Source organism: Euleptes europaea, chromosome 1 (assembly GCF_029931775.1).
Source record: "Euleptes europaea isolate rEulEur1 chromosome 1, rEulEur1.hap1, whole genome shotgun sequence".
In the NCBI taxonomy this organism is placed as follows: domain Eukaryota; kingdom Metazoa; phylum Chordata; class Lepidosauria; order Squamata; family Sphaerodactylidae; genus Euleptes; species Euleptes europaea.
Genome location: NC_079312.1, coordinates 135,016,991 through 135,043,117, shown reverse-complemented (window position 1 = coordinate 135,043,117; position 26,127 = coordinate 135,016,991). Strand labels below are relative to the sequence as shown.

The 26,127-nt window shown below is 39.5% G+C and overlaps 1 protein-coding gene across 3 annotated transcripts in view; it reads right to left on the bottom strand.

Annotated features, from left to right (window-relative positions):
- Positions 1-26,127, bottom strand: part of RPTOR (regulatory associated protein of MTOR complex 1) — a 494,290-nt gene that overhangs the window by 322,924 nt on the left and 145,239 nt on the right. For all 3 annotated transcript variants that reach the window (XM_056867014.1, XM_056867015.1, XM_056867017.1), the window contains exons 4-5: positions 9,862-10,020; positions 1,927-2,073 (exon numbers count right to left, since the gene is read on the bottom strand). In XM_056867014.1, the coding sequence (XP_056722992.1) occupies positions 1,927-2,073; positions 9,862-10,020 (306 nt within the window). The remainder of the gene's footprint in view (positions 1-1,926; positions 2,074-9,861; positions 10,021-26,127) is intronic.

The window sequence follows — 26,127 nt, the reverse complement described above, 5'->3', positions numbered from 1 at the left end:
GTTGGCCATGACTGAAATAAAATCAACAATACAAAAAGAAAAGACCAAAAAACAAACAAACAAAAAGAACACCCACCAAATACAAAGCCAAGTAACACAAAAGCAGCTGCATACATCACAAAGGTAGCCAATTAGATACTGCTACTTAATATGAATGTCTGAATTTTTGCTCCCTGTCATCATTCACTGAGGAGCTATTACACAGGCTTCAAATTGTTGTCTTAGAACCATCTACACCATGACTTCAGAGGGCCCATCCAGTTACTGCTTGAGGGAAAGTACTCTTCAGTTGTCACAAAATCAAACCAAGGCAGCTATATACTTACCACAGGACAGTTTCCATACATAAATGTGTCACAAAAGCACTGGCTTACATCCAACAGAGAGCTTCCATGGGTATTTTAAGGTACCACGGAGGGGGGGAATCACCATCCATAGGCAGAAACCCTTCTACACATGGAAATACTCTGTTGCTTCATGAAATTTGGAATATTATTCTTCCAGTGCAGCCAGAAGATTTTTTACTTAATATTACTGCTATTGGTCCAGTTACTCAAAGGGAACTGGTGATAATCTATTGACAGTGGCAAAAATGATTTTCGCTAGGCATTAGAAGACTTTCTAATAAAAAACAATAGCTGTTAAAACTTTATGATACCCTGTGAATGGTAAAATTAATTGCATTTCAATGTTTTGGGGATGTAAAGTATGAAGAAGAAAGTTGGCAACGTTTAATAAGATAGTTAGAACATAAGAACATAAAACCCATGCTGGATCAGACCAAGGCCCATCAAGTCCAGCAGGCTGTTCACATAGTGGCCAACCAGGTTAAATTTAATGGTAGAGTAATGCATAAAATAGTGTAGTCTGCTGGTCAGAAACAATGTCAGCTGATTTTCAAACTTAATATTGTTTTTTACAATTATAATGTATGTAACAATATTACAGTGGATGGGATGTGGAATGGTATATTAGTCTATTAGTCTAGCCTTGTAGATAACCCAAGGTAATGTCAGACTTTGTTAATGCTGCTCTGTTATATGCAGGTAAATGTATAAGTAGGCTAGTCAAAATTTGAACTTATCTGAAAGGCCGAGTTATTTATACATAGTAAATCTCAACACATATACTTTTGGTTTAACAAAACATAAAATTAGTGGACATCCTTGGCAATCAGAATCATACTTCAGACCGATTTGGCTTGGCTTCTCACACTCCAAGTGAAAGTTGAAAAGATTGAAAGGTTTTAGCAATATAAAGTAAGAAATCTGTATCTAATCATGCATCTCTGGCAGTTGCAACTAGGGGAAATAACATCTATCCAAACTCAGTGTCAAAGGCAAAACTGAAAGAATCTTAAATATAATGACTTCATCTTTAAAATTTACATTTGCAACACCAAATTTAACACTAAACATAAAATGTCCCTTCTATTAAGAGTGCCAGGGCTCTTCTCCATTCTGTGAAATCAATAGCAAAAGCAGTACATTTCTTCATTGTAAACTTTGTAAAGCATTAGTTTATTAACTGTATGTTAGGTGCAACAGCAAGAAACAATAATAGATTTCTACGCAGCCAAAGGTCAGCAATGTGTAGGATATATGGGCTTGTTTGATCCCTGCATTCATCCCTGCAGTTAAACCCATTAGGACACTAACTAATTGTATTAATGTTATATCATTTAATTAACCCCTCTATTAATTATCCAGGCCATAATAGGGGGTGGCAAACATAGCCATAAAGATTGGATTAGAATGACACACTCTTTCCAATAAAGTTTCTGCTTTTCAGTTCAGTTTTCTACACAGCTTAGTTGTGTGTTTCCTAATCAATAAGAACTCCCCAGCCCTCTCCCAGGATTTCCAATGCCCTGCCAACCCTCTGTGATTACCCCTGTGTGCTGTATTACCCTCTGCGATATCTCACCTCCAGCTCCTGCTCCCTCTGAAGGGCAAACTGCTTGAAGGACTTGACAATAAGGCCGGCATTGGAGCAATCATAGACAAAAATAGAAGGACTGCCCATCCAAGTCTGTAGGTCATATATTGATAATGGGATGTACTGTGTGTAGTTCTGCAAAAGAAATAAAAAGAATGCACAGGACAATCAAAAGTAGGCCTTTTGCCTCCAATATACAGAACTATTAAACAAGTTGTTTATGTGTGCAGGGTCCACCCACATCTTATAAATACTGTTGTGCAACTCTTTATTCTTTTGGAAAGTCACCCAAGGCTTCTGAAATGTGCTAACCGTGCTCTTTATTATATACATTAGAATACACCTCTTGCATTAACATGGACAGTAGTTTATTGAAATGTTCCATATCATTAACTACAAAATAATGAACAATAATAAAAACAAAAGCCTCTGAAATTCAGTAACACAAATATATTTCTTTGGAAGGAACAAAATTATCCAGAAAAGAAGTTCCTAATCCAGGTAGGTAAGAAAGAACAAGAAGAGAAAAAAGGGGGGGAGAAGAGGGAGTTATTATGTGTCAACCAGATAAAAGCAGACCCGGTTTGAGAAGCAACCTTACAGCACAAGTCCCGTTTAACATACCAAATGCTTCAGGGCACTGAGAACAGTGTACGAAAATTCTACTGTACAGGATTTCCACTGCTAGCTTGTAATACTGGACAAATAATTTTTGTTGTTCTCCATAAAAGATTAAAGACATTGCTGATATACTCTTTTATACTAGACAAAATGACTTTGTATGAAAAGGGAATCTGTTATTGCCAGAATGACCAGAAGTAGGCAATCTTGTGTCTAACAGAGTAGAAAGTTCAACAGCATAACAAAACTCAACTCTCACTGAACTGAAGGCTATGACAAAAAAAAATGGCATTCATACATATTTATTTAAAATGTTTATGTCTGCCTTTCCTCCTGAGCAACTCAGAAAGCAGGACAGGTAACTACAATGTAAAAACATAACAACAATAAAACATTCTGTGCAGATTTGGTGCTGCAGAGCTATGTAGCTACTTTCTGTGTGATTGACAAAGCTAAGTAAAAAAGATCATCCAGGAAATCTTTCAAATAACCTGTTGCTGATTCTTTCCTTAGCATGAAGTGTAACTTTTCTTTAAACAACAAACCACAGACATGCACATTAACTCCTATAAAACCAAAACAACTTTGATGGGTGTGGCATTCTCTTCTCATTCCAAAAATTTGATGTGATGTAATCATGGGAGGGATGGAGATAACTTGGAGGAAGCCCATCCATTATTTCTGACTAACTGACTTGCCTTGCTTGTCAAGTTGGAAATCAATATTAAACCACTGGAAGTCTTCAGATGAATGGCCTATCACTTTTACCATGCTGCACAAGACCATTATGCTGTTGTAGTAGAGGTAAGTGGAGGGTAAAATCATAACAATAAATGTTTCCAGACACAGTCTGAGGTATTGCTATACATCTTTGCCTCTCTCTACACGTTAAAAAGCTGGATCTGCTGCATTTAAATCAGATGGCAATCCTCCAAAAGAACTGGCACTGTTCATCCCCGAATGCCCCACCACCTGGCAACATGGATTTGGGACAGGGGAAGAGGCACAATGTACTTGTGTCCCTCACTCTCATACTAAATATAGAGAGAAACCCCACCTTACATTCCAAATAAATGAACAGAGATGCATTGCAGATTATTTATTTATTAAGATCCTCTTTATCTGTTAGGCTAAATTAAACATTAAAAAGTAAGCATACTTTATAAGGCAGTCCTAAAAGATTAAGCAAGCCACAAAGGCACTTATACCACAACAAGTACAACATGAAAACAAGTACAACATGAAAAATTAAACATAAGAATAAAAATGAATGGAAGCAAAGGGTGGAGAGAAGCAAGAGCTGGGTGCAAGTGTATATGTGTGTTCTTTAAAAATCAGACCAATTTAACTATTAGTTTTTAAATGTTTCATTCCAACCACGCCATGTTGTCCTTCTACACTTGGATCCCTGTGGAATCTCAGCTCTGCTTACTTACACAAAGCAACTGAGATCTGGCTTTTTGGCTAAAACAAATCAGGCTGAAATAATACTTCCTGAGGGGCTTATCCTTTTTAATCTATCTGGATATATTATGCTTAATCTCTCATAAATATAGCACTCCCAGAAAATGATGGGTGCTTAGATTGGCACAGACCCACTGAAAACTCACAGGTCTTCCACTGAAGGACAAAGAGATAATTGCAAAGCCTCTGATCAGAAATAGCAACTCTGTACCTCAAAAGAAGACATGACTTCACAATGCTATCCTTAAGAGCATTTCAGGGCCATTCAATGGTCTCTCAATCCAATTGCTAGCAAGGGTATGGCCAATTGGATGTCTATCTACTGTATAAGAGCAGCACTGGGAGAAATTTGCTTTCATGGATTTGTTGGGTGTCATATATAACAATAGCATTTAATTTACATCTGAACCCTCAATACTTCTTCAATGGTACACAGCATGAGCCAGCTGGAGAACAGACGACAAGAGCAATTTAAATACTTTTCAGTAATGCATAAATGTACATATTTGAACATATGGCTATAAAGAAACCATTTTGATCATGGCTACAGTAGGACAAGTACAGCTTTCAAAAAATGGCAAAACCTGCTTAGGCTTTTATTAGAATCTAATGATCCTACCTAGGAGCCCCGTGGTGCAGAGTGGTAAGCTGCAGTACTGAAGTCCAAGCTCTGCTCACAACCTGAGTTCGATCCGGACGAAAGTTGGTTTCAGGTAGCTGACTCAAGGTTGACTCAGCCTTCCATCCTTCCAAGGTTGGTAAAATGAGTACCCAGCTTGCTGGGGGTAAAGGGAAGATGACTGGGGAAGACACTGGCAAACTACCCCACAAAACAGTCTGCCTAGTAAAGTCGGGATGTGACATCATCCCATGGGTCAGAAATGATCCAGTGCTTGAACAGGGAACCTTTACTTTTAATAATCCTACCATTCATTTATAGAATACTAATTCAGATGCCACCCTTTCCACATCTTGCCACCAACACCATAGCTAACGTGACCGTATCACTTAATCCTTCTCCTTTCAAGCAGTGTCAGAAATGCAGCTGACTCCAAGCCAAAGGAAAGTGGATGCCCAATATTTGTCCACAGCAGGAGCCCCTTCTGATCCTCATAGGCTGACTTATACATGTGTAGAGACTTACACAAGCAAGAACTGGCCCAAGAGGCTGAAGAACAACCACAGAAGCCTTGGAGGTGTCAGAGAAGGAGCTGCTGAGATATGGGGAGGATACTGGAACCATACATTCCTCCCAATCTGGTACTCCATGTGGAGCCAGTGCAGTTGTCAGAGCACTGGCTGAATATGCGCTCTTAACAGGGTCCCAGACAGGACCCTTGCGGCTGCATTTTGAAGAAGAAGAAGTTGGTTTTTATATGCTGATTTTCTCTACCTTTTAAGGAGAATCAGCCTGGCTTACAATCTCCTTCCCTTCCTCTCCTCACAACAGACAACTTGTTAGGTAGGTCGGGCTGAGAGAGTTCAGAGAGAACTGTGACTAGCCTGACGTCATCCAGCTGGCTTCATGTGTAGGAGTGGGAAAACCAACCCAGTTTGCCAGATTAGAGCCCACTGCTCTTAACCACTACACCACGCTGGCTCTTCGTACCAGCTGGAGTTCCTGGATCAGACTCGAGGGTAACCCTATGTAGAGCGATTTACAGTAATCTAGCCTAGAGGTGACCATCGCATGGACTACCGCAGCTAGGTTAGGGTGAGAGAAGTATGGCACCAGCTGTCTAGCCCGGCAAAGATGGTAGAAAACGGCTAGCTGGGCGAGGGGGCACATATAGATGTTAAATAACATTGGGGAGAGGATTGCACCTTGGGGAACCCCACACACCAAGGGGTGCTACAGTGATATGTTCTCCTCTAGTGACACCCTCTGTCCCCGACCTCGGAGAAAGGAGCGCAGCCACTGGAGGGCTGTACCCTGTATCTCAATGTTGGCAAGGCGGTAGTTCAGAAGATTGTCATCAACCATGTCAGGCTGCTGAAAGATTTAATCAAATCAACAGCCCTGACCCGCCTTGATCCAGCTGTCAACAAAGACTGTGAGGGCGACCGGTGCCATCTCTGTCCCGTGGTCAGGTTGAAAGCTAGACTGAAATGGGTCCAGCAGCTATGAGTCCTCCGGAATGCCTGAAGCTGTTCAGCGGCCACTCTTTCAAATACCTAACCCAGGAAAGATAGATTCAACACTGAGGGGTAGTTGGCCAGATCACTAGGTGACTAGATGGTCTTTTTAAGAGAGGACACACCAATGCCTCCTTCAAACCCCCAGGGAATACCCCCTATCCCCTGATCCCAAAGCCAACAAATGAAATAATTTGGGAAACCAGGGGACAAGAATAAAGCATTACCAGCATCTCAGCAAAAAACAACAACAAAAAACCAAGTAACCCACCAAATGATATGGTTGTCTTAACATAGGTTTCTAAGCAGCAGCACCACTTTCCCCATATCTTACAGAATTTCAGAAACAGCCATCTAAACACCATCCCAACACTAACCCTTCCTGTTTTCCACTAAAGTGGAAGATATTACAAATGCCTTCACTATCAGTGACAAGTGCCCCTGTACTTTCAGCCTATTGGGGGCAGGGGGTTTACTTTTACTTTCCTTCTTCACTCTCTGAAAAGAAGTGGTTTCCTTCCTGTGAACTGGGCATTTGCAGAAAGCACCAGCAGTCCTAGCAGCTGCTGCAGCCTCACACAAAAACCAAACAGAAAGGGGAAGAAAACACTCTTTCATGAGGAACATGGGAGTTTCTCTCCCTCCCTGTTTGGTGGGAGGCAGCAACTGCAGTGACCACAATGATTTAAACTCAGGTCCTTTCCCCCGCCACGCATCATAAAGAGAAGCAGCTTCTTTCTCCCTTTTGGTTAGATTTTTGCAAGAGGCAGCTGCAGTGAGTGCTGCTTCCATCTTCCACAAAAGCCCAGCAAATGAGAAACACTGTCCATTCCATGTTGTCTCTGGTGACCACAGAGGGCTAGACTACTGGTTAAGAGCTTAGCTCATAGTTTATCGAGAGCTGTCTTTATGACTACAGAGATGACAGCAAAATAGTTCAGCATTTAGATTACTTTAGTACTTCAACTAAAAAGGGGCATACACACAAAAGCAATTCAGTTTATGGTCAACATGGTCTTAGTCTGGTACTTAAAACACATTCTCTGCTCATCTGTTTTGTCTTTTTTATTAGAAAGAAGGTATACTTCATCCCTTTCTGACAGGCTAAAATACTGCCAAACAGCTATCAAATTCAACATTCAATTTATGCAAAACTAGTCCTACTTTATATCCTGGACTGTAAATCTTTAAAACATATCCAGTCTTCACCAGACTACCCCATCTGATATTGCAAGTTAGCTGGCAAATGATCAATAAATAATTAATAATGTAGCTGGCACAAAATCCAGATTTAATTGAATAGTAATTTGTTTTGTTTCCCACTGGTAATGCATTCAGCATAGCATTATTTCTGTCATTTATTGTCATTACAAACCACTTGATAAGAATATCATGTTGTATGCTTTTAAATACCACATTTAGTTTAGACAGAATCCTGAACCCTAACAACCAAACCACTAGCCACTTACATTACTAAAGGTCCCTTTAAGTCAGTGGGACAACTCAGTTGCAGTGATCAGTGAACCATTTCCATAAAGGGATTGAAATAAGATACACTTTTATCTGGAGTAAAACTGACAATGATTCTGAATGGAAGAGTGGCCATATTAGGATATGGCTTCAAATACAACATGCAAGCTGGAAATACTGGTAAATATGTTTAAAAATTCACATGAATTAAAATCTGGCAAAATAATATGGTTATGTGCATTAAAAAGTCTTCCACTGAAGGTTTGCACATGCTATGTTTTGGCATGTTTAATTTAATAATGAATTGTTGCCTAGCAGCCATTATTCGATTCTTGGGCAAGGTGCTCAAACAGGTGGTGGCTACATGGCTTCAAGCAGTCCTGTGGGAGATGGGTTTATCTAGATTAATTTCAATCTGGATTCAGGCATAGAAATAACCTAGGTTTTCCAGAATGATTATGTTTACTAAGAGGGTGACAAAGGAGCATGCCCCTGTTCATTCTTCTGGCCCTCATGGTGGCTTTTTACCACTGACCAAGATATTCTTCTGGAGAAGCTGGCTGAGATGGGACACCATGGTTCAGTGATTCTGCTCTTAATCTTGCCTGGCCAACTCCAGAAGGTGGTGTTGAGGGACTACTATTCAGCCCCAAACCCTAGTCCAAACCCTGTTGTATTTTTCATTGGATGTCCCATCCTGTTGTACTTGACTTAAGCTATGCAATCTACCTTGAGTCTCAGTCCACAACAAGAAGAAGAACTGTTGTTGTTGGCTGGCTATACAGGGAAATTAAAACCAAAGCAAAAAATCAAATTTATACAAACATTTATACAAAATTATACATGTCTTATCAAGTGGTAGAAGAGATATTTCAATAACCAAGCTGATTTGGAACTAAAGTAGAGATGCTACAGAGTGTTCCAGTGATCTCTGGGGAAAGGAACTACACTTTGCTGAAATAGAGTAGTACACAACCACATCAATGGAATATCATATACTAATTTTAGCACATTGCAAGAAATGTACATCAACTGTTTTTAATGTGGACAATGATACAAAAAATCATTTTCCCTTCATAGCATCTGAAGAAGTGAGCTTCATGAAAAGCTCATGCTGGAATAAATGTTGTTAGTCTTTAAGGACTTGTTTTATTTTGCTACAATATACTAACCAATGTGGAATAATTTTCAGTGCCTTTAAACAATGTAAAGGAAGTACATGCTACATCGTCTTTAAATGTGTAAAGTATTATTCCAATAAAAATAGTGTCCATGTTTTGCCTTGGATCCTGTCTAGGATTTTCATCTGCAGAGTATGACTTCTCTGTTGCTTTCTCTCATTGCAGCCCAAAATGTTCCTCCAAAATGCTGCTACTGGGGGATTGCTTGGAAGGAGTTGGATGTCTGCCATAGGAGGAAGGAATCTCCCCCTTAGGCAACCCAAAGCTTTGAATTTTTTAAACTATGTTTAAATCACAAACTATTAGGGATTTTCCCCCTAATCAAATATTGTTCATGTATTTGCTGCTATTGAGACAAAAAATTAACAAAGTGTATTTAAAATTTTTTGTTTATTAAACACAAGTCAAAATAAACACGGTAAATCAGAACACACTCTATTTTGGCCATTGGTTGATTTTGCTGGAAAATTTCCAATTCATTTTTTTCCAGCGAAAACCATCACTGGTGCCCCAAACCTCTAAACTCCCCTGAATAGGGATATCCTAAATAAATAAAATAAATAAGGAAATAGCAGTAATAGTTCAAGATTTTAGAATGAGAACTTTTTAAAGGAATTTGGGATGGTTCCGCCAGGACTATTCCCTCAACTTTCTATTCTAAAACATTCTGGCATCAAACTTTGTTAGAAACACAAATGAATTTATAGAGCCATTTGTTAGTTTTGCAGGATCACCTTCCAAGGAAGAAATTTGGGCATGCATATGAATTGTGCACGTGCACCATTCTGGATCTCAGTTAACACTTTTATTTACTCTATAGTCATGCAGAGAGCACTGCTCCAGAAGGAACATGGAAACCATTCCCTCAGGAAAAGAGGAAGGAGAAACTCATAAGAACTTAACCTGGAGGAACATGAAGAGAGTAAACAAACTGAAGCTCTCAGTTCAAGCATCAGCAATACTGTGTGGTATTTTATTGGTTTTCCTGCAAATACACAGCAAAGCTGACACAAGAGGGGCTGTGGTCTTCCTCCAATAGCAAATCACATACCTTGTTGAAGACCCATATTTCTCCATTCACTGTTGGCCTGGGGACACCATGCCCATTGTAATGAAAAAGAACTCTTTCTTCCTTGGCATTTCGACGCAATGAGGTACACAGTTTCTTAACTTCATCTACTGTAGGATCGAGGCTCTGCTTGTACCGGGCCTGGTTGTTAAAAAAAGTAAAAGAGTTACTTGGGTTTTTGCATAAACATTAATATTAACAGTAGTGCAAAATATTCATACACATGAATATTCATTTCCTAAAATATATAAATCAATAACAGATGTGACACTTTTAAATTACATTCTTTACATTATTAAAAACTTGAATCCCAAGAACTTATAAATGTCCACATACTATAAAAGCATCTCTCCCTTCATAGTGTATAATCCGTATACTGGTATCCAAGGAACTATAGTCCTGAAATGTTTACCTAATAAGGCCTTGCAACAATTAGACCCAGACAAAAGATCATTAAACATTAATAAAGGCAGAGGATTCCAGTATAACAGCTCCTGCAAATGAAATTTCATTGCAGCTTAACCTCCTAATTTATTGTATTTCTCTAGCAGTCTATGACTGGGACACAGAACTAGGCAGATGGTTTATGCTAGTCCAGTCATTTCTTGACTTTTAAAACATTTTTCTTGTAGGAAAGTCTACAAGGAGGACAGGAAGATGGATCCACCACCAGCTATTCAGGAGTATACTTCTCTTGAATATGGACTTAATTTAGCTACTGTGCAGCAATCATTCTCACTGTTGGCAAGAAAAGATCGACACATTCCATGAGAACATGTACAGGAAATACATGACGCCCCCACAGCCAATTCCAATATTATTCAAGCACCTCACTTCTCCTCTCATTTCTTGCTTCTACCTATATATGCACAATGCTATTAACTTTATATTATAGAATCAGTCTAGTGATGGTAACAGTGACTATGATCATGGTATGTTAGCTCCTCCTCTGATTTACATTATCATCTACATGCACATCTCCTAGCTTTGAACAGAATTGGTTTTTCTATAGAACCACGGACCTGTTTTTTTGTCTGAAGCAAAGATTAGTGAGAAGCAACTGGCAAAAAGTGACCTTTTGTATTGTGAAACAGTTCCTGGCAACCTGGGGCATCCTGGCAGAGAACTGAGTATATGTTTCTTCATATCCTTCAGTTATGTTCGCTCCTTACTTTAAGTTGCAAACAGAAGTCCTTTGTCAATATCAAGGACACCATATAATTGCAGCCAAACAGCAAAACTGAAGGAATTTGCCAGAATTTGGTTGGAGAGTTTCCAAATAGGACAGTATTGGTTCTTAGATTTTATATAAGAATATTTCCAGCCAAGAAAATAATGAGTTTATTAGTTATTGTTATTAAATGAGGAAATGTTTATGACCATTATTTGGGAGTCACTATCATGACATGATCCATTATCATTACATTTATTAAAGGCTTCCAGTCCCCCCAAATTTTGCTTTAAAATTAAGTATTTCGAAGATTCTTCTAGAAAAGGTAATTGGTAATGAGATGTGGCCTTCACTAATACAGAGTAGATCTGTCATGGGTCTACTGCAATTAGCACGTCATGACCTATCAGCCAGTTTATGGGTTAAATTCAACGGACTGTTCTTGATGTTTAGAGACATAAACAACATGGGCCCAAAGTACTCTATGGACCACCTCCTCTTATACCAACCTAGCTGCAGCAATTCACTCTTTCAGAGGTATGGCTGGGAGAGACCCATGGAAGGGCTCTCCTGGCTCCATCCCCTAGACTATGGAGTTGCAACTATCACCTTCATTGTCAGTCAACCGATGTCAGTAAAAAATCTGCTGATTTCAGTAGAGTTCTGAAAGTATTTATAGATATTTCACGAATTTATTCCAAAATCTTAATGTTTTAGTGTTTATTATTCATCGGCCCGATATTTAATCCTATAATACTATTTTATGTTTTTATTTGTAAGCTGACTTGAAAATTCCTGGAATGAAAAAACAGCATAGAAGTCTCCTAAGCAAACTAACACTTTTCATTATGAGAGGGACAGTTGCTAGATCATTAAAGAGAAAACAAGAATGGCTTGAGTTCAGTTAATAGGAAGGAGACAACCATATTCATCTGGAGAAAGCCCTTCATGTCTCCCCAGGTAAATCTGCAGCTTTAGCCAGTTTTCTACTGTGAACCAGTGTTTCCTGTTGTGGTAAGGTTTACAGTACTTTGGAGTTGTATAGACTGACTAAACAGAATGGGTTATCTACAGTAACAAAAAAATATATTACATTGGGTGCATTTGTGCGGCCACCACCCCAACTACTAAAGGACACCCTAGTGAGGGGCTGGCATGTTTGATTTCTACGTCAGTGAAGTGTGGGGTAACACTACTTCCTCACTTAAGATCTTTAGCAATGGCTTGTTTTTTTACTTTTAAAGATAAGGTTATTTTGATAGTTAATTCCTCCCCCATCCTCATCCTTTTGCTGTGAGAACTGTTGGCCTGGCTTGGAAAATTACATCTATGAACTTGAAATTAAATACCCCGATGCACAAATAATATTGTTAGATGACTTTAATGCTTGCATTGGAAAAAGTAACTTAAAGGTTAGAGGAAATACCTGTGATGATGATCTTTATAATGGCAGGAGGAATACAAAAGACTCCTTAGTTAATAAACATGGGATACTTTTAAGCCAAATGATCGACAAGCTTGGTTTTGTAATATTAAATGGCAACTTTGACATAAACATGGAGAATTCACTTATAACCATAAGGGTACAAGTGTGATCAATTATATATTAGTATCACCATCTCTTTTTAGATATATTACACTTTGACGTAGGGTCGCTTCCGGAAAGGGAACATCAACCACTTATATTTTGTATTTCTGTATCTGAAGCTCTGTGGAATTGTGGGACAATACCTCATATTGAAATTACAGGTATTACTCGTTTGAGATGGACGTATACAGTTCAAAATGAATTACACCAGGTGCTGGACAATGAGCCACTATTTGAAATAAGGGGGAAATTGCTTGTAGCAAAAGATATAGAGACTGCCCTGACACTATAAGGAGAGTTAATTTAATAATTGAGACCTTTCCTGATCAAGAGTGGTAGAATATCAAATGGAGCAGGACAATTTAAAAACTGGTTTGACAGAGAATGCTCAAATATGAAAAAACAACTCAGACGTGATATTAGGGTACATAAGTAAAAAGAAACAAACTGCTTATCCAAATCTTTCTTTGAGCTCCGTAATAAATATAAACGTCCACTCAGAGGCTGGGAAAAACTTGCCTCAATAAGAGAATCTTAGCAAGAGCTTGCCTTGGCTTTAACACAGAAAGTCATGACGAGGTTCTGGCACATACATACAGTTTCAGAAGGGACGGTGCACCATGAGTTAGATTCCTACATATATATCTAAAGACCAATGGGAAGAATACTTTTCTAAATTATTTAATGATAAAACCTATGAGGATAGTGTAGTTAAATACCCCGTGATGATCCAAATAACCAACTCACCTGCCCCCCTGTATCTGTTAGTGAAATAAAATCCCTAGTTTCTAGGATGAAAATAAAGCCCCAGGTGAAAATTTTATCCTCCCTGATTTGCTTAACGCTTTTCGGGACTGGCGGGCACCTGTTTTAGCCATTCTGTTCACTGATATAGACAGGTCTGGTAGGTTTCCTTAAGAATGGACCTCTTCTATTGTGGTTCCAATTTATAAGAAGTAGGAGTGTACCTACCAACCCTAAATGTAACAGGAAAGCTCTATGCAAGACATATCCTATTGAAGCTGGAGACATGGGTATTTGAAAATAACTTGTTAGCACAAGAGCAAATTGGTTTTAGGAAGGGGCATTCCACCCTGGATCACTCTCTTCTGCAGCACCACCTTATTAATAAATAGTTAAATGGATCATCTAAGCAATTGTATGTGGCATTCATTGATGTTAAAGCCGCATTTATTCCATCTCAAGATATCATTTATGGAGAAAATGAAGTAATATGAATATAGATCTTAGGTTGCTAGAGCATATAAAAGGCCTTTATATGGACACCAGTTTAAAGATCAGACTAGGTGTCCATGGCCATTTGTCTGACTCAGTTAAAACTTCAAAAGGGGTCCTTTAAGGCTGCATTTTGGCCCCTATACATAAATGATATGGTAAAATTCCTGCCAATGTAGGTGGAAAAACCATTTCAATTTTGCTCTGTGCAGACGACACACTGCTAATTTTCCATACCCAAATTGGTCTTAGAAGGCTGCTGAGACAGTTCAGCTCCTACTGTAAAAAATCTACACATGTTAATTATGATAAAACCAAGATTATGGTTTTTGGTAGGAGACAGCATTATTATAAATGGACAAAGGATGAGAAACCATTAGAACAGGTGTCTAGCTTTAAATATTTAGGGGTGATGTTTCATCAGTCAGGCTCTTGGACAACCACATATTGTCTACACTAAGATTAACCTTGAAAAAGCTGTCCTTGGTCTTCTTAGGTTTTAGAAGAGAAAGGGAGGCTGCCTGATTCCTCCAACTATAGAAATTTATAAAATGAAATTACTGCCCCAACTTCTATATGGAGCACCTGTTTGGGGCCTTGGACATCTTCCCATCTTTAGAAACTTCTCAAAACAAATTTGCACGCCGATTGCTAGTTGTTTTGACATCTACACCTTCAGCTATGGCTAGAGTAGAATTAACTCTATCTTCAATAACAACCCTAGTTAATAAAACAACCATAAATTACTGGCTTTTGTACATCCGCAGGCCTTCCGACCTTGGCATATGAAGAGAGGAAGAATAACTCATGGTGCAGTTGTGTGTTGAGACTAGTGGCTAATTTTGGCTTTGCAGTAGAAAATTTGAGGTCCCTTGGATTCTATGCAGCCAAACTACTCATAAAACAAAGATTGTTAGACCAGAGTACTCAAATCAACGTACGTTTTGTAGACAATTTGAGAACATCTATACTTTATAGACAGCTATCTCTCTCTCCCCTGACTCTTCCAGTGTACTTCACCAGTTTAAGGAACTGCAAGTATAAAAATGCCTCCACCAGGGCACGCTTTGATATTTTACCGCTTGCAGTCTTGGAAGGCTGTTTCAATGGGACCCCATATAGGAAAAGTCTGCTCCTGTGATCAAAAGTCTATTGAGGATCTATCCCATGTCACATTCCAATGTCCAAGATATGAGGATGAGTGTAATCTATTTTTGCGGACTATATTATACTGCTTCCGAGGAAGGTCAGATCAGGAGAAATTAGTTATATTATTGAAAGAGAGACAAATTTATTACTTTCCAAATGGCAAGATTTGCAGCTGCCATCATGAAGCATAAAAAGATGATGGGGCATGCTGATCATAATATCTCTGACCCATGATTGCTCTACTCTGGGTCACTTGTCATCTTTTATTTGTCTCTGGATTGTATGACCTTTGGTTCTTGTAGGTTATCCGGGCTGTGTGACCGTGGTCTTGGTATTTTCTTTCCTGACGTTTCGCCAGCAGCTGTGGCAGGCATCTTCAGAGGAGTAACATTGAAGGACAGTGTCTCTCAGTGTCAAGTGTGTAGGAAGAGTAATATGTAGTCAGAAAGGGGTTGGGTTTGAGGTGAATCATTGTCCTGCAAAAAGTATCAAAGGTAATGTGCTAATCATTGTCCCCATTACCTTTGATACTTTTTGCAGGACAATGATTCAGCTCAAACCCAACCCCTTTCTGACTATATATTACTCTTCCTACACACTTGACTCTGAGAGACACTGTCCTTCAGTGTTACTCCTCTGAAGATGCCTGCCACAGCTGCTGGCGAAACGTCAGGAAAGAAAATACCAAGACCACGATCACACAGCCCGGATAACCTACAAGAACCAATGAACTCTGACCGTGAAAGCCTTCGACAATATTTTGTATGACCTTTCTTTCCTATTATTAGATATATATTTTAATGATTAATTTGTATTTTAATATTCTATGGAAAATGTTTAACTTTTTAAAGTATGTTAAATTATGTTTCTATTTTTAATTTTATTGATTTTATTTTGGTGGAATTTCCACCTTATTCTGTATTGTTGCTATGGCTTTTTTTGCTAATGCAATAAAGACTGGTGATGATGACTGAGTGTATCGCAAACTTGTTATTTTCTGTTTTTTTTGTGTTTTTAGACAAGAAGTGCTGCACAGTCCATGTCTTGTCCAGTGATATTCTTCTCTCCACCTTGAGGATCAGGTTATCAACTTTCAAAATTTGATCTGTGAGAAAGTTAACAAACTGTTACACCAAACCATGGTTTGGCTGCATGTGAAACAAGCCCTATGGCTGTGTGCTTCCTCATTCCCTCTGTATTTGTAGTCAATGAGTGACCTCCAATTTAGTGCAAACCATATAGCTTGCAAACATAGTTTAAAGGGAAAGTACAACCTTGCCAGTTTAGATGTAGCATCAAATTATAGTTTGTGCAAAAGCAGGTATCAATGGGTTTGATCCAGTGAAAAATTTCCACTTGTGTTACAGCTCTTACGCAAATGGAAATGCAAGAAAAAGACCAAGAAAAAGACTAATTTGCACTAAGCCAAACTTATTGTATCCCCACTTGTATTTCACTTGAGCAAGACCTTGTGCAACTAATTTCTGGGTATTAAAATATATAGGGAGGGAAGTGCTAGGAGTTGCACAAGACCTTGTGCAAGCAGAAGTACACTAAGTCCAATTATGTTTCTATTTACACATTGCTGAATCCAAGCCACTGATTGACTCAACATGCTTGAGTAAAGGAGGGAGTACATAAGGCTCATTAACACAGCACCAAAACATCTAAAAACAGGTGATGTCATTTTGCAAACAATGCGATAAAAATCTCTTGTACAAGCCACACTGAAATGAGCGACACTTACCAAAAACAAATACACATGCAAAGCCAATCACAACGTAACTTCTTTCCTCTTTGCGGAAATTCTATGAGCAGAGGACAGCTTTGGGTCCGCTCCTATTCACAGATCTTTTCTGCAAAGTCAATATAAATGTTGCACTCCAATCTCATGTTTTTCATGTGAGGATGAAAATCAGCTTATCTACATTGGCTCAAAGCAGAATACTCACATCAGCCCCAATAGCTTTCCATGAGGGTTTGAGCCAAGAATGGAATCAAATATCCATTCATATGTACACTAAATAGCCTTGCATCTAACATGTTGCCATGGGGGGGGGATCACAAAGCAATGCCTTTAGGGAGGGAAGGAAGGAAGGAAGGAAGGAAGGAAGGAAGGAAGGAAGGAAGGAAGGAAGGAAGGAAGGAAGGAAGGAAGGAAGGAAGGAAGGAAGGAAGGAAGGAAGGAAGGAAGAAAGAAAGAATCTGAACAAAGAGAGACACTCCAATTTCAGCCTGATACACAGAGCCCTTTCCATATGTTTTGGCAAACTAACAAATGAACTAGCACATTTCATTATATCAGTTATGGTCCCAGTAACCTTTCAGTACACATTTTGTTTTCAGGTTTGTGTACTTTTACAGGAATAAAGGAATGATGGTTCTTAGCATTTAAAGTTATTCAGAGAAAACTATGCCTTGCAGTGCAATATTTCACCCTATTCACCTATGTTTATGAGCAAGGGACAAACAGCTGCAAAAAAGATGCCAAGGTTTCTCGCTTGGGAGTGTTGTTCGCAGTAGACTGCATTAGTGTAAGCATCGCCTTCCATCTCACTCTCATATCTCATAGCGCCGTTATGAAGGTGCTGATTTGCAAAATGTACATCCTAAATCACATTCTGCCTGTTGGCACATTTACAAGACACTTTAACCAAGCCCTCAAATAGTAGGCAATTTTTCAACCCCCACATCATTTTTTTAAAGGGACAATTTCCTCATCAGAATCTCCCATCACATCTCCCTAGCATGAATATTAGATTGAACTCACAACTAATGAACATGAAGAAAAAGAAAAGCTTGCCTATCTAACGTGAAATAAACTTATCACTTTCACATTTAAAAATGCAGGGTTGCAGGAGGAGGAAAACAGGAGAATAGTAGAGAGCCTGTTAATGAGAGAATAAATGCCTATCTATCAGCCAACAACTTTTAGCCTTCACTTTATTAAGCAGCATTCTGATACACAGACAAACCAAATCTCTATTAGTTTTGCCTGCAATGAGAGGAATAATCAGCAATTTGTTTTTTCTCTGACAGCAGTGTAATACTTCCTTTAGGGAAAAACAGAGGAAAAACAGGGCAGTAACTCAGGAAGTAGAAACTTTGGGAAAGCTTTGTGGTGCTTTATTGTAGCATGGAAAGGAGTACTATAAGGTGATCCAGAGCTTAGACTAGAACAGTGGTTCCCAAAGTGGGTGGTAATGCCCCCTTGAGGATGGTGAGATTGCCTGAGGGATGCTAAAAAGCAAGGGGGCGGTAGGAGGCACTGGAGATAGGCCCCTTCGGGTGCGTTGTTCATATATTTGCGAATAACCACTGAAGCGGGTCGTGCTGTTCAGATGACAGGCTCTTAGAATGTTTCACTTACTGAGAAGTGAAGGTATCTTATTCAACCAGTCATTGATTAAGCAGGACTCAACAACTTTACTTACTTTTAAAAAGCAAGTCTTTTTATTGATATACTTCTAGTAAAATATGTGTAAATGCAGATTATCAAGTCTTTAACAATTCTATAAAAACTCTTGTCAAAATACAATGTATGTATTTACAATGTATGTAGTAAAAGAAAGCAAGTCTTACATACTATTCAGTTTTAAAATCCAACTTCTAAAATATAACAGTCAAATTATTCTGATTCAGTTCAAAGTATCTAATTCACAAAGTCTAAAGTATTTAAGCCATACATACCATTCAGCCTTTTCTGAGAGCCTTTTGGAAGGTTCTGATTCTCTAGCTGTACTGTGGTTGTATTTATACTGTTTCAGACTCATTAAAAGTGAAGAGAATTCTTTTATCCCCACTTTCAAACAACATTTTTATCCATCAAGAGGAATACCTTTTATTCCCTCTGTCAGATATCATGAGCAGTGCAGTAATGCCATAGTTACAGCTGCTCAGCTCCCCATGACCATATATGGGCTTCTTTTCCTTTCAGTCTATTTTGATTAAAGTATAAACACTCATTTCTGAGTTCCATGATCACATTATATACTTAATTTTTATACCATCCTCTCTTTAGGACAATATGCATTAAATGAGACTACTTAGAAATCTGTAGCACAATATTTAACTATATAACTCATAAAACACAATTATTGCTTACATTGTCACTTTGTGACCATCTGTTAGTAACACATAGCCTTGAGCAAGGTAACAGAAGGCAAGAAAGCATATTATTCATATCTTTGATAGGACTGCAGGAATCTTTAATGCCTTTAAGTTATAAAAAGCAATAGTTTAAGCTATTAATGCACTCTCAGTACATTAAGGTATCTTCAGTAGACCTTGAGAAGGGCAAAACTGTTCTTCTGACAGCTGAGTCAGAAAAGGTGATTTTAGTTGCATCTTTTTGACAGATAATGAAAAGTGCTCTGTTCTTCTCCCTTCAAGGACAAGACCAGTTAGTTAGTTAGTTAGCTCTTGAAAGAGCTGACCTTGAGAGAATTCTATCAGCCTGTTCTAAGAACATTTGCATTACACAGGCTTTCATTACACAAACCTCTGCAGCTTGTGGCTCAGTTTGCATAATGTGTTCTAGCTCTACAGGGAATTAATTCTGCACATGTACACAAAATACCATAATTATGTCAGAGACCGTGACACCAGGCCAGAGCCTAGAGGCTGGCAAATGGTGCTCCAAGTTTCTGCATGTGTTGTTTCTCTGAAATTTTTCAAGTTTCTGCTGTTCCTTAACATAATAGTATTGAGTATTGTATTTTCTTGTTTTCTCAGTTACTGAACTTCAAAGTTTGGCTCAAGAGTTAAGAACATAAGAAAGGCCCTGCTGGATCAGACCAAGGCCCATCAAATCCACCAGTCTGTTCACACAGTGGCCAACCAGGTGCCTCTAGGAAGCCACTAACAAGACGAGTGCAGCAGCACCATCCTGCCTGTGTTCCACAGCACCCAAAATAATAGGCATGCTCCTCTGATACAAGAGAGAATAGGTATGCAGCATGACTAGTATCCATTCTAACTAACAGCCATGAATACCCCTCTCCTCCATGAATATGTCCACTCCCCTCTTAAAGCCCTCCAAGCTGGCAGCCATCACCACATCCTGGGGCAGGGAGTTCCACAATTTAACTATGCGTTGTGTGAAAAAATACTTCCTTTTATCTGTTTTGAATCTCTCACCCTCCAGCTTTAGCAGATGACCCCGTGTTCTAGTACTATGGGAGAGGGAGAAAAACCTCTCCCTGTCCACTCTTTCCAAACCATGCATAATTTTATAGACCTCTATCATGTCTCCCCTCAGCCGCCTTCTCTCCAAGCTAAACAGCCCTAAGCATCTTAACCGCTCCCTATAGGACAGTTGCTCTAATCCCCTAATCATTTTGGTTGCTCTTTTCTGCACCTTCTCAAGCTCAGTAATATCCTTTTTTAGGTGTGGTGACCAGAACTGTACACAGTATTCCAAGTGTGGTCTCACCATAGATTTGTAGATTTGTTATTTGAAAGGCAACTAAGAACAGATACTAAAGGGAAGTCAATATTTTATGTAGTTGAGCAGTTCTTTAAAGATAAGGAAATTCTGCTTACTCACATACTTGCTTGGGCAACTAATGGAGCACCATCAGTGACTGGTCACTACTGTGGGTGTGTTGCTTACTTGAAAAAAAAAGCAATGACATATGTCTTTACCATTCACTGTGTCATTCATCACCAAACTCTGGTTGCAAAAAACCTCAGTGATCACCTGCACAAGTCATTACACACTGTCATTACTGCAGTGAATAAAATTAAATAAAATTAAAGCCCATGCTATCAATGACTGACTCTTCTGGGAGCTCTGTATTGAGAATGATGACGATTTTGAACATTTGTTGCTTCTTACTGCAGTTCATTGAAAATCAAAAGGCAACACTTTGAGATGCTTTTATGACCTTTTTGATAGTGTTGTGGAGTTTTTTGAAGACACAAATGCTTTGCTTAGTGGTGGACTCAAAGAGATCAAGCACAACATTGCTTATTTACCCGAATTATTTGCAAAGTTCAATGAAATGAATTTGCAGTTGCAAGGAAATGCGGTCAATCTTATTAAGGCCAACTATGTCATCTCTATGTTTATTTCAAAGTTAACTTAATTCAAATACAATTTAGCCTGTCACAAGCTATAGCAATGTCTGGGCCTCTCTAAGAGAAAGAGAAAGGTGGGATTCAAGATGATGATCTGTAAGTTTTTTGTGACCATTTTGGGTATGCTGAATGAAGATATGTCTGAACAATTTGAGGATCTTCTTTTGATGGAAATTTCAGATTGGGTGATAAATCCATTTTCAGATACTGAATAAGTTGGGGTAGTAGAGGAAGAACTAATTGAGCTACAAAATGACTTTGAGTTGAAGCCAAAGTTTAAGAAATCTTACCAAGAGTTTTGGCTACAGAAGGAAATTTCTGATCACTACCAACATCATGGACAGTTTTCTATTTTCTTAACCATGGCAACATTCAATGCTGGCTTAGCCCACCTATTTGTGGCAATTTGTTTAATCCCTTTAACCCAGGGAAACTGAACTGGACCCAAGTCGGTTGCATACAAAACTTGCATACAAAAATAGGATCATCAAGCTTCAGGTTTGATGATTCGACTTTGAGTCCCAAAGCCTTGGCCAGATAGAGCAGCTGCTCATTGTAAAGTCTAATGTCCTTTACTGGGGATACTGGAGCTGGATTTCCGAGGGTATCATCCAGAGAGGACGTAGTCTCAGAGACTGATTCCCTATCCTCAGTGTTGGAATCAACATCAAGGGAGAGCATCTTTGACTTTGATGACACCACTGTCAAAGTCGAAGGCAAATCCTTCTTGCCGGAAACTCGGCACTGTGTGAGCCGGTATGTGCAACATATATCCCCGTGCCCCTACAGTTGATGGAACACCTGCGGGCAGCACGGGCACTGTGAATGAGCTCCCCATCACAGATATCAGTGATCTCCATGGCAATCCCACAGATTGCAAGCTGAGTGGGATTCTGCCTCCAATGATACCTGAGGTACCTCCACAACATCGTTGTCAGAGGAAGAGAAATATATATCTGCACCCGATGGTGAGGGCATCCTAGGCTTGCACAGAGATTTCTCTGGTGCTGACCTATGCTCTCAACAGTGAGAATAATGTTGAGGAGAGGAAGAAGAACTACGGCACTGATCAAGACCTCGGGTTCGAGAGGAGGTAGAACCACAACGTGGAGATCGAGGCTCATGCCCAGAAAGTTGGGGGGGGGTGAGGACCTTGTCCTATGATCTGGAGATCTCATCCGGCCTTCTGTCAGTGTCAAAGGCGAGAAAGTGATCTACACAGAAGTAACCTCGGCAGGTGATCTACACCGAAGTAACCTCGACCGATGTTCAGTCCTTCTCGGAGATGGTGTACAACTCCAAGGAGATGCCGACTTGGGATCCATGGTGGTCTCAGATGCCAAAGGTTGCCGATGTCTCTGAGGAAGCCTCGGGCTCAATGGACGTTGCCCAGATCAAATCGTCACCAAAGTTGACGGAGCCGACTTACTCTTTGAGGGAGCCTTTGTGCCCAGCTCAGAAGAGTGTTTTGACTTTTCTGTACTTTTTTAGTCGGCAGTTTTGACACCACTCTCTTACTTACGGATGCATAGCCCTGTGATTGTCTTGATGGAAGAGACAGCTTTGAGGCTGTGGATGGGGATCGAGTTCATGTCGATCCATTTTCTGTCTCAGATGGGATCTTCATGGACTTCTCCCATAACACCAACTTGAGCCGAGAGGCCTTTTCTTGTTGAGTTTTGGGCATGAATAGGCCACCTGCTCAACAGATTGAAGGAATATGGCCCTCACCCAAGCAGAGGAGCAATGCTTCGTCCCACAATGGGTACACTTCTTAAACAAAGCCATGTTGGAATGACGATCAGAAGAAAACAGAATCATCTTACAAATGCACAAAAGCGCCAACAAAGCTTTCTTGCATCCTCTCGCCGCGGTGGCAGAAAGAAAATTGAGGGAAGGACACTCCCTCGCCCCTCTGTCAAGGGGCAACTGGGTGGGAAGAGCCGTTGACTCTGGGCTCAAGACGGAGGGAAGGGGGAAGTACTCCTTAGTAACAGACCCTTCTAGAAACTTTCTAGTAGATTTTCTGTGCCTGGCCTGCACACGCGCAGTTCCCATGTGAGACTGCACAAAAGTCACAACAATGAAGAGGTGATATTTTAAAGATGCTGCATGTTTCACTGATTACTGTCCTCATTTTAACTGCATGCACCTCCATATTTACTTTTCTAAATAGATTTAATAAAATTAATATGGTTTATCAATTCTATCAATTTGCAGTTAAGTAAGGTACACGACAAAGTTTTTCTGGATGGTGCCATTGCCCCTTTCAAAAACGCTAGGATTTTTTTCTTTAAAAATTTAAGCATCAGAACATCAAAGCAAAAAGCAATGTGAATGGCCCAGCTTGGTTCTTCTGATTCACGGTTATTTCCCCCCAGATGTTATCCTGTCAAAATGAGTTCTCTAAAATAGCGTCCACAGCTGTTGTACCATTTTAATGACAGCACAAATATTGTATAAACAGTAAAACAGGATGCAAGATTCCACACAAGCAAAAAAAATCCCATTTTCATCTCATGAAACTGCAGCTCAAAGTTTCATTTCTTTTCAAATGAATGTTCTCCTGTGCCATAAGCCATTTTGGTTGTGTTGTGCCTTAATAACACATAGTCAGCTCTATTTCTTGCCTACAATCTTATTCCACCCCGTTCTTTTCTCCCCCCTCTCCCCTGCACTTCCAAACCAACTGGAACAACAGGCAATATACTTTGAATAAAGAGCAGAGAACCTGCTTCAATGTGTGCAAGTCACACTAAGCAGTTAGGATACACATAAGATTTCTACCCAATTAGGACTTCCTCTTATATTATTAATCATATTTTAACCTACCTTTCCCCTTCAAGGAACTGAGGATAGCATACACAGATCACAATTTTATTCTTTACAACAGCTTTGCAAAGCAGTTTATGTGGAGGCAGGGGGCAGGGTTTCCCAACATAGACTGAATTGCTCACCTGGGATTAGAACCAAGAATCAATACTCTGACCACCATGTGCCAGGTACTGTCAAGCAACAAAAGCCTTTTGCTATCTAAATTCCTTCTAAGACTACACATATTCAAAATACTATTACTTCTGTAGACCAGAAAGAAAGGTTGATTAAAGGCAGAACTACAGAAGAAGTGCCCTGCTGGATCAGACCAGTGGTCTATCTTGTCCAGCACCGGCCACCCTGAAGGGCCAACCAACAGAATAAAGGAATAAAGGCCAAGGTGATGCTGCCTCCTGGCACTGGTACTCAAATGTTTTGCTGCCTCTGAGTATGGATGTTCCCTTTACTCACCATGGCTAATAGCCACTGATGGACCTATCCTCCATTAATCTGTCTAATTTTCTTTTAAAATCATCCATGCTCGTGGCCATTATTACCTCCTCTCGCAATGAATTCCACAATTTAATTACTCATTGAATAAAAAACTATTTCCTTTCACCTGCCCTAAATCTATTATCCCTTGGGTGCTGCGGAGTACTGTTACTATGGTAGAGGGAGAAAAAGTTCTTTCTGTCCACTTTTTCCATCTGATGCATAATTTTATAAATCTCTCTCACATCCCCTCTCAGTCATCTTTTTTCTAAACTGAAAAGTCCTACATGGTTCAGCACTTCCTCATTGAGAGGTACTCCAACCCCTTAATCATCCTGGTTGCCCTCTTTTGTGATTTTTCCAGCTCCACATTATCCATTTTGAGATACAGTGACCAGAACTGTACACAGGACTCCATAGGACGCCTTGCAATAGATCTATATAGGGAAATTAAAACATTGGCCATTTTATTTTCAATTTATTTTCTAATAATCCCCAGAATGAAATTTGCCTTTTTCACTGTTGTTCATGCTGAATCAACATTTTTCATCAAGTTATCTAGTACAATCCCAAGATCTCTTTCCCTCTCAAGTTCAGACTCCATCATTACGTATTTAAATTAGGAATTTTTGTTGCCTACATTGAACTTCATTTGTCATGTTGTTGCCAACTCACCTAATTTGGACACAGCCTCCTGGAGACGTTTACAATCAGCATTAGTTCTCACCACCCTGCATAATATTGTGTCATCTGCAAACTTAGCCAATACACTGCTCATCTCCAGTTCCAGACAAATGTGATTTATCTGACAGACAAATGTTCTCCTTGGACAGTATCAAAAGCTATGGGACAGAACAAAACTTAGGAACATTGAACACTCCCTTTTTGAACAGGTTGAAGTATTGAGTATGGAACCAGTTAGTATTGAGGGGGAAAAATCTAAAAAAATATATATATATTGAAAGACGTCTTCAGATTTTTAGCCACGATTATCATTGTAGTAAAGGTGCTATTTATTATACACTTCCTGCAAATAGCCACCTCACTCTTTGAAGACACTCATGAGATAAATATGAAGCTTTTTTTCCTAGCCACATTGGGGGTGATAATTCAATTTGGAAAAAATTTACAATGGAAAGGGAATGTCCAGCTACCTCCACAGAAAATCAGGGGTTGCCAGTACATCAGGACAAATCCATCAATGGACAAAAAACATACTTAAAAAGATTATAGAAATATTTTGCCAACCAAAGCACCCTTACCTGCATCTGGCAGAACACTATAAGGATAGTGACACAACTGAAAACCCCATACTCCATGCCCTAAGCCAGAAATGAGCAAACTGATCCATACTAAAGTGGACAAATCTGCCACGATGATCCCATGCAGATGCACTTCTGACTTTCTGCCAACCATGGTTTGCAAACTAGGAGCCAGAGTTGGGACCAACCCCCTCTTCTCAGCCTTAACCCATGTTTTGCACCAATATTCACCATAGTTAATGTTAAACAGGGTTCCAATCTTAAACAGGGTTTGAATTAAGATTGCAAACCCTGGCTAACATAAGATGAAAACCCTGATCGACAGTATTGTGCAACACTGAACCATGGTAAAGAGGGAATAATTTGCATTGGAGAGAGGAAGGGGAGGGAATGCTCATTCCCAAGGTTGATTTGTAAGCAAAAGATATGCAAGGATCAAGCATTTTATCTGCACT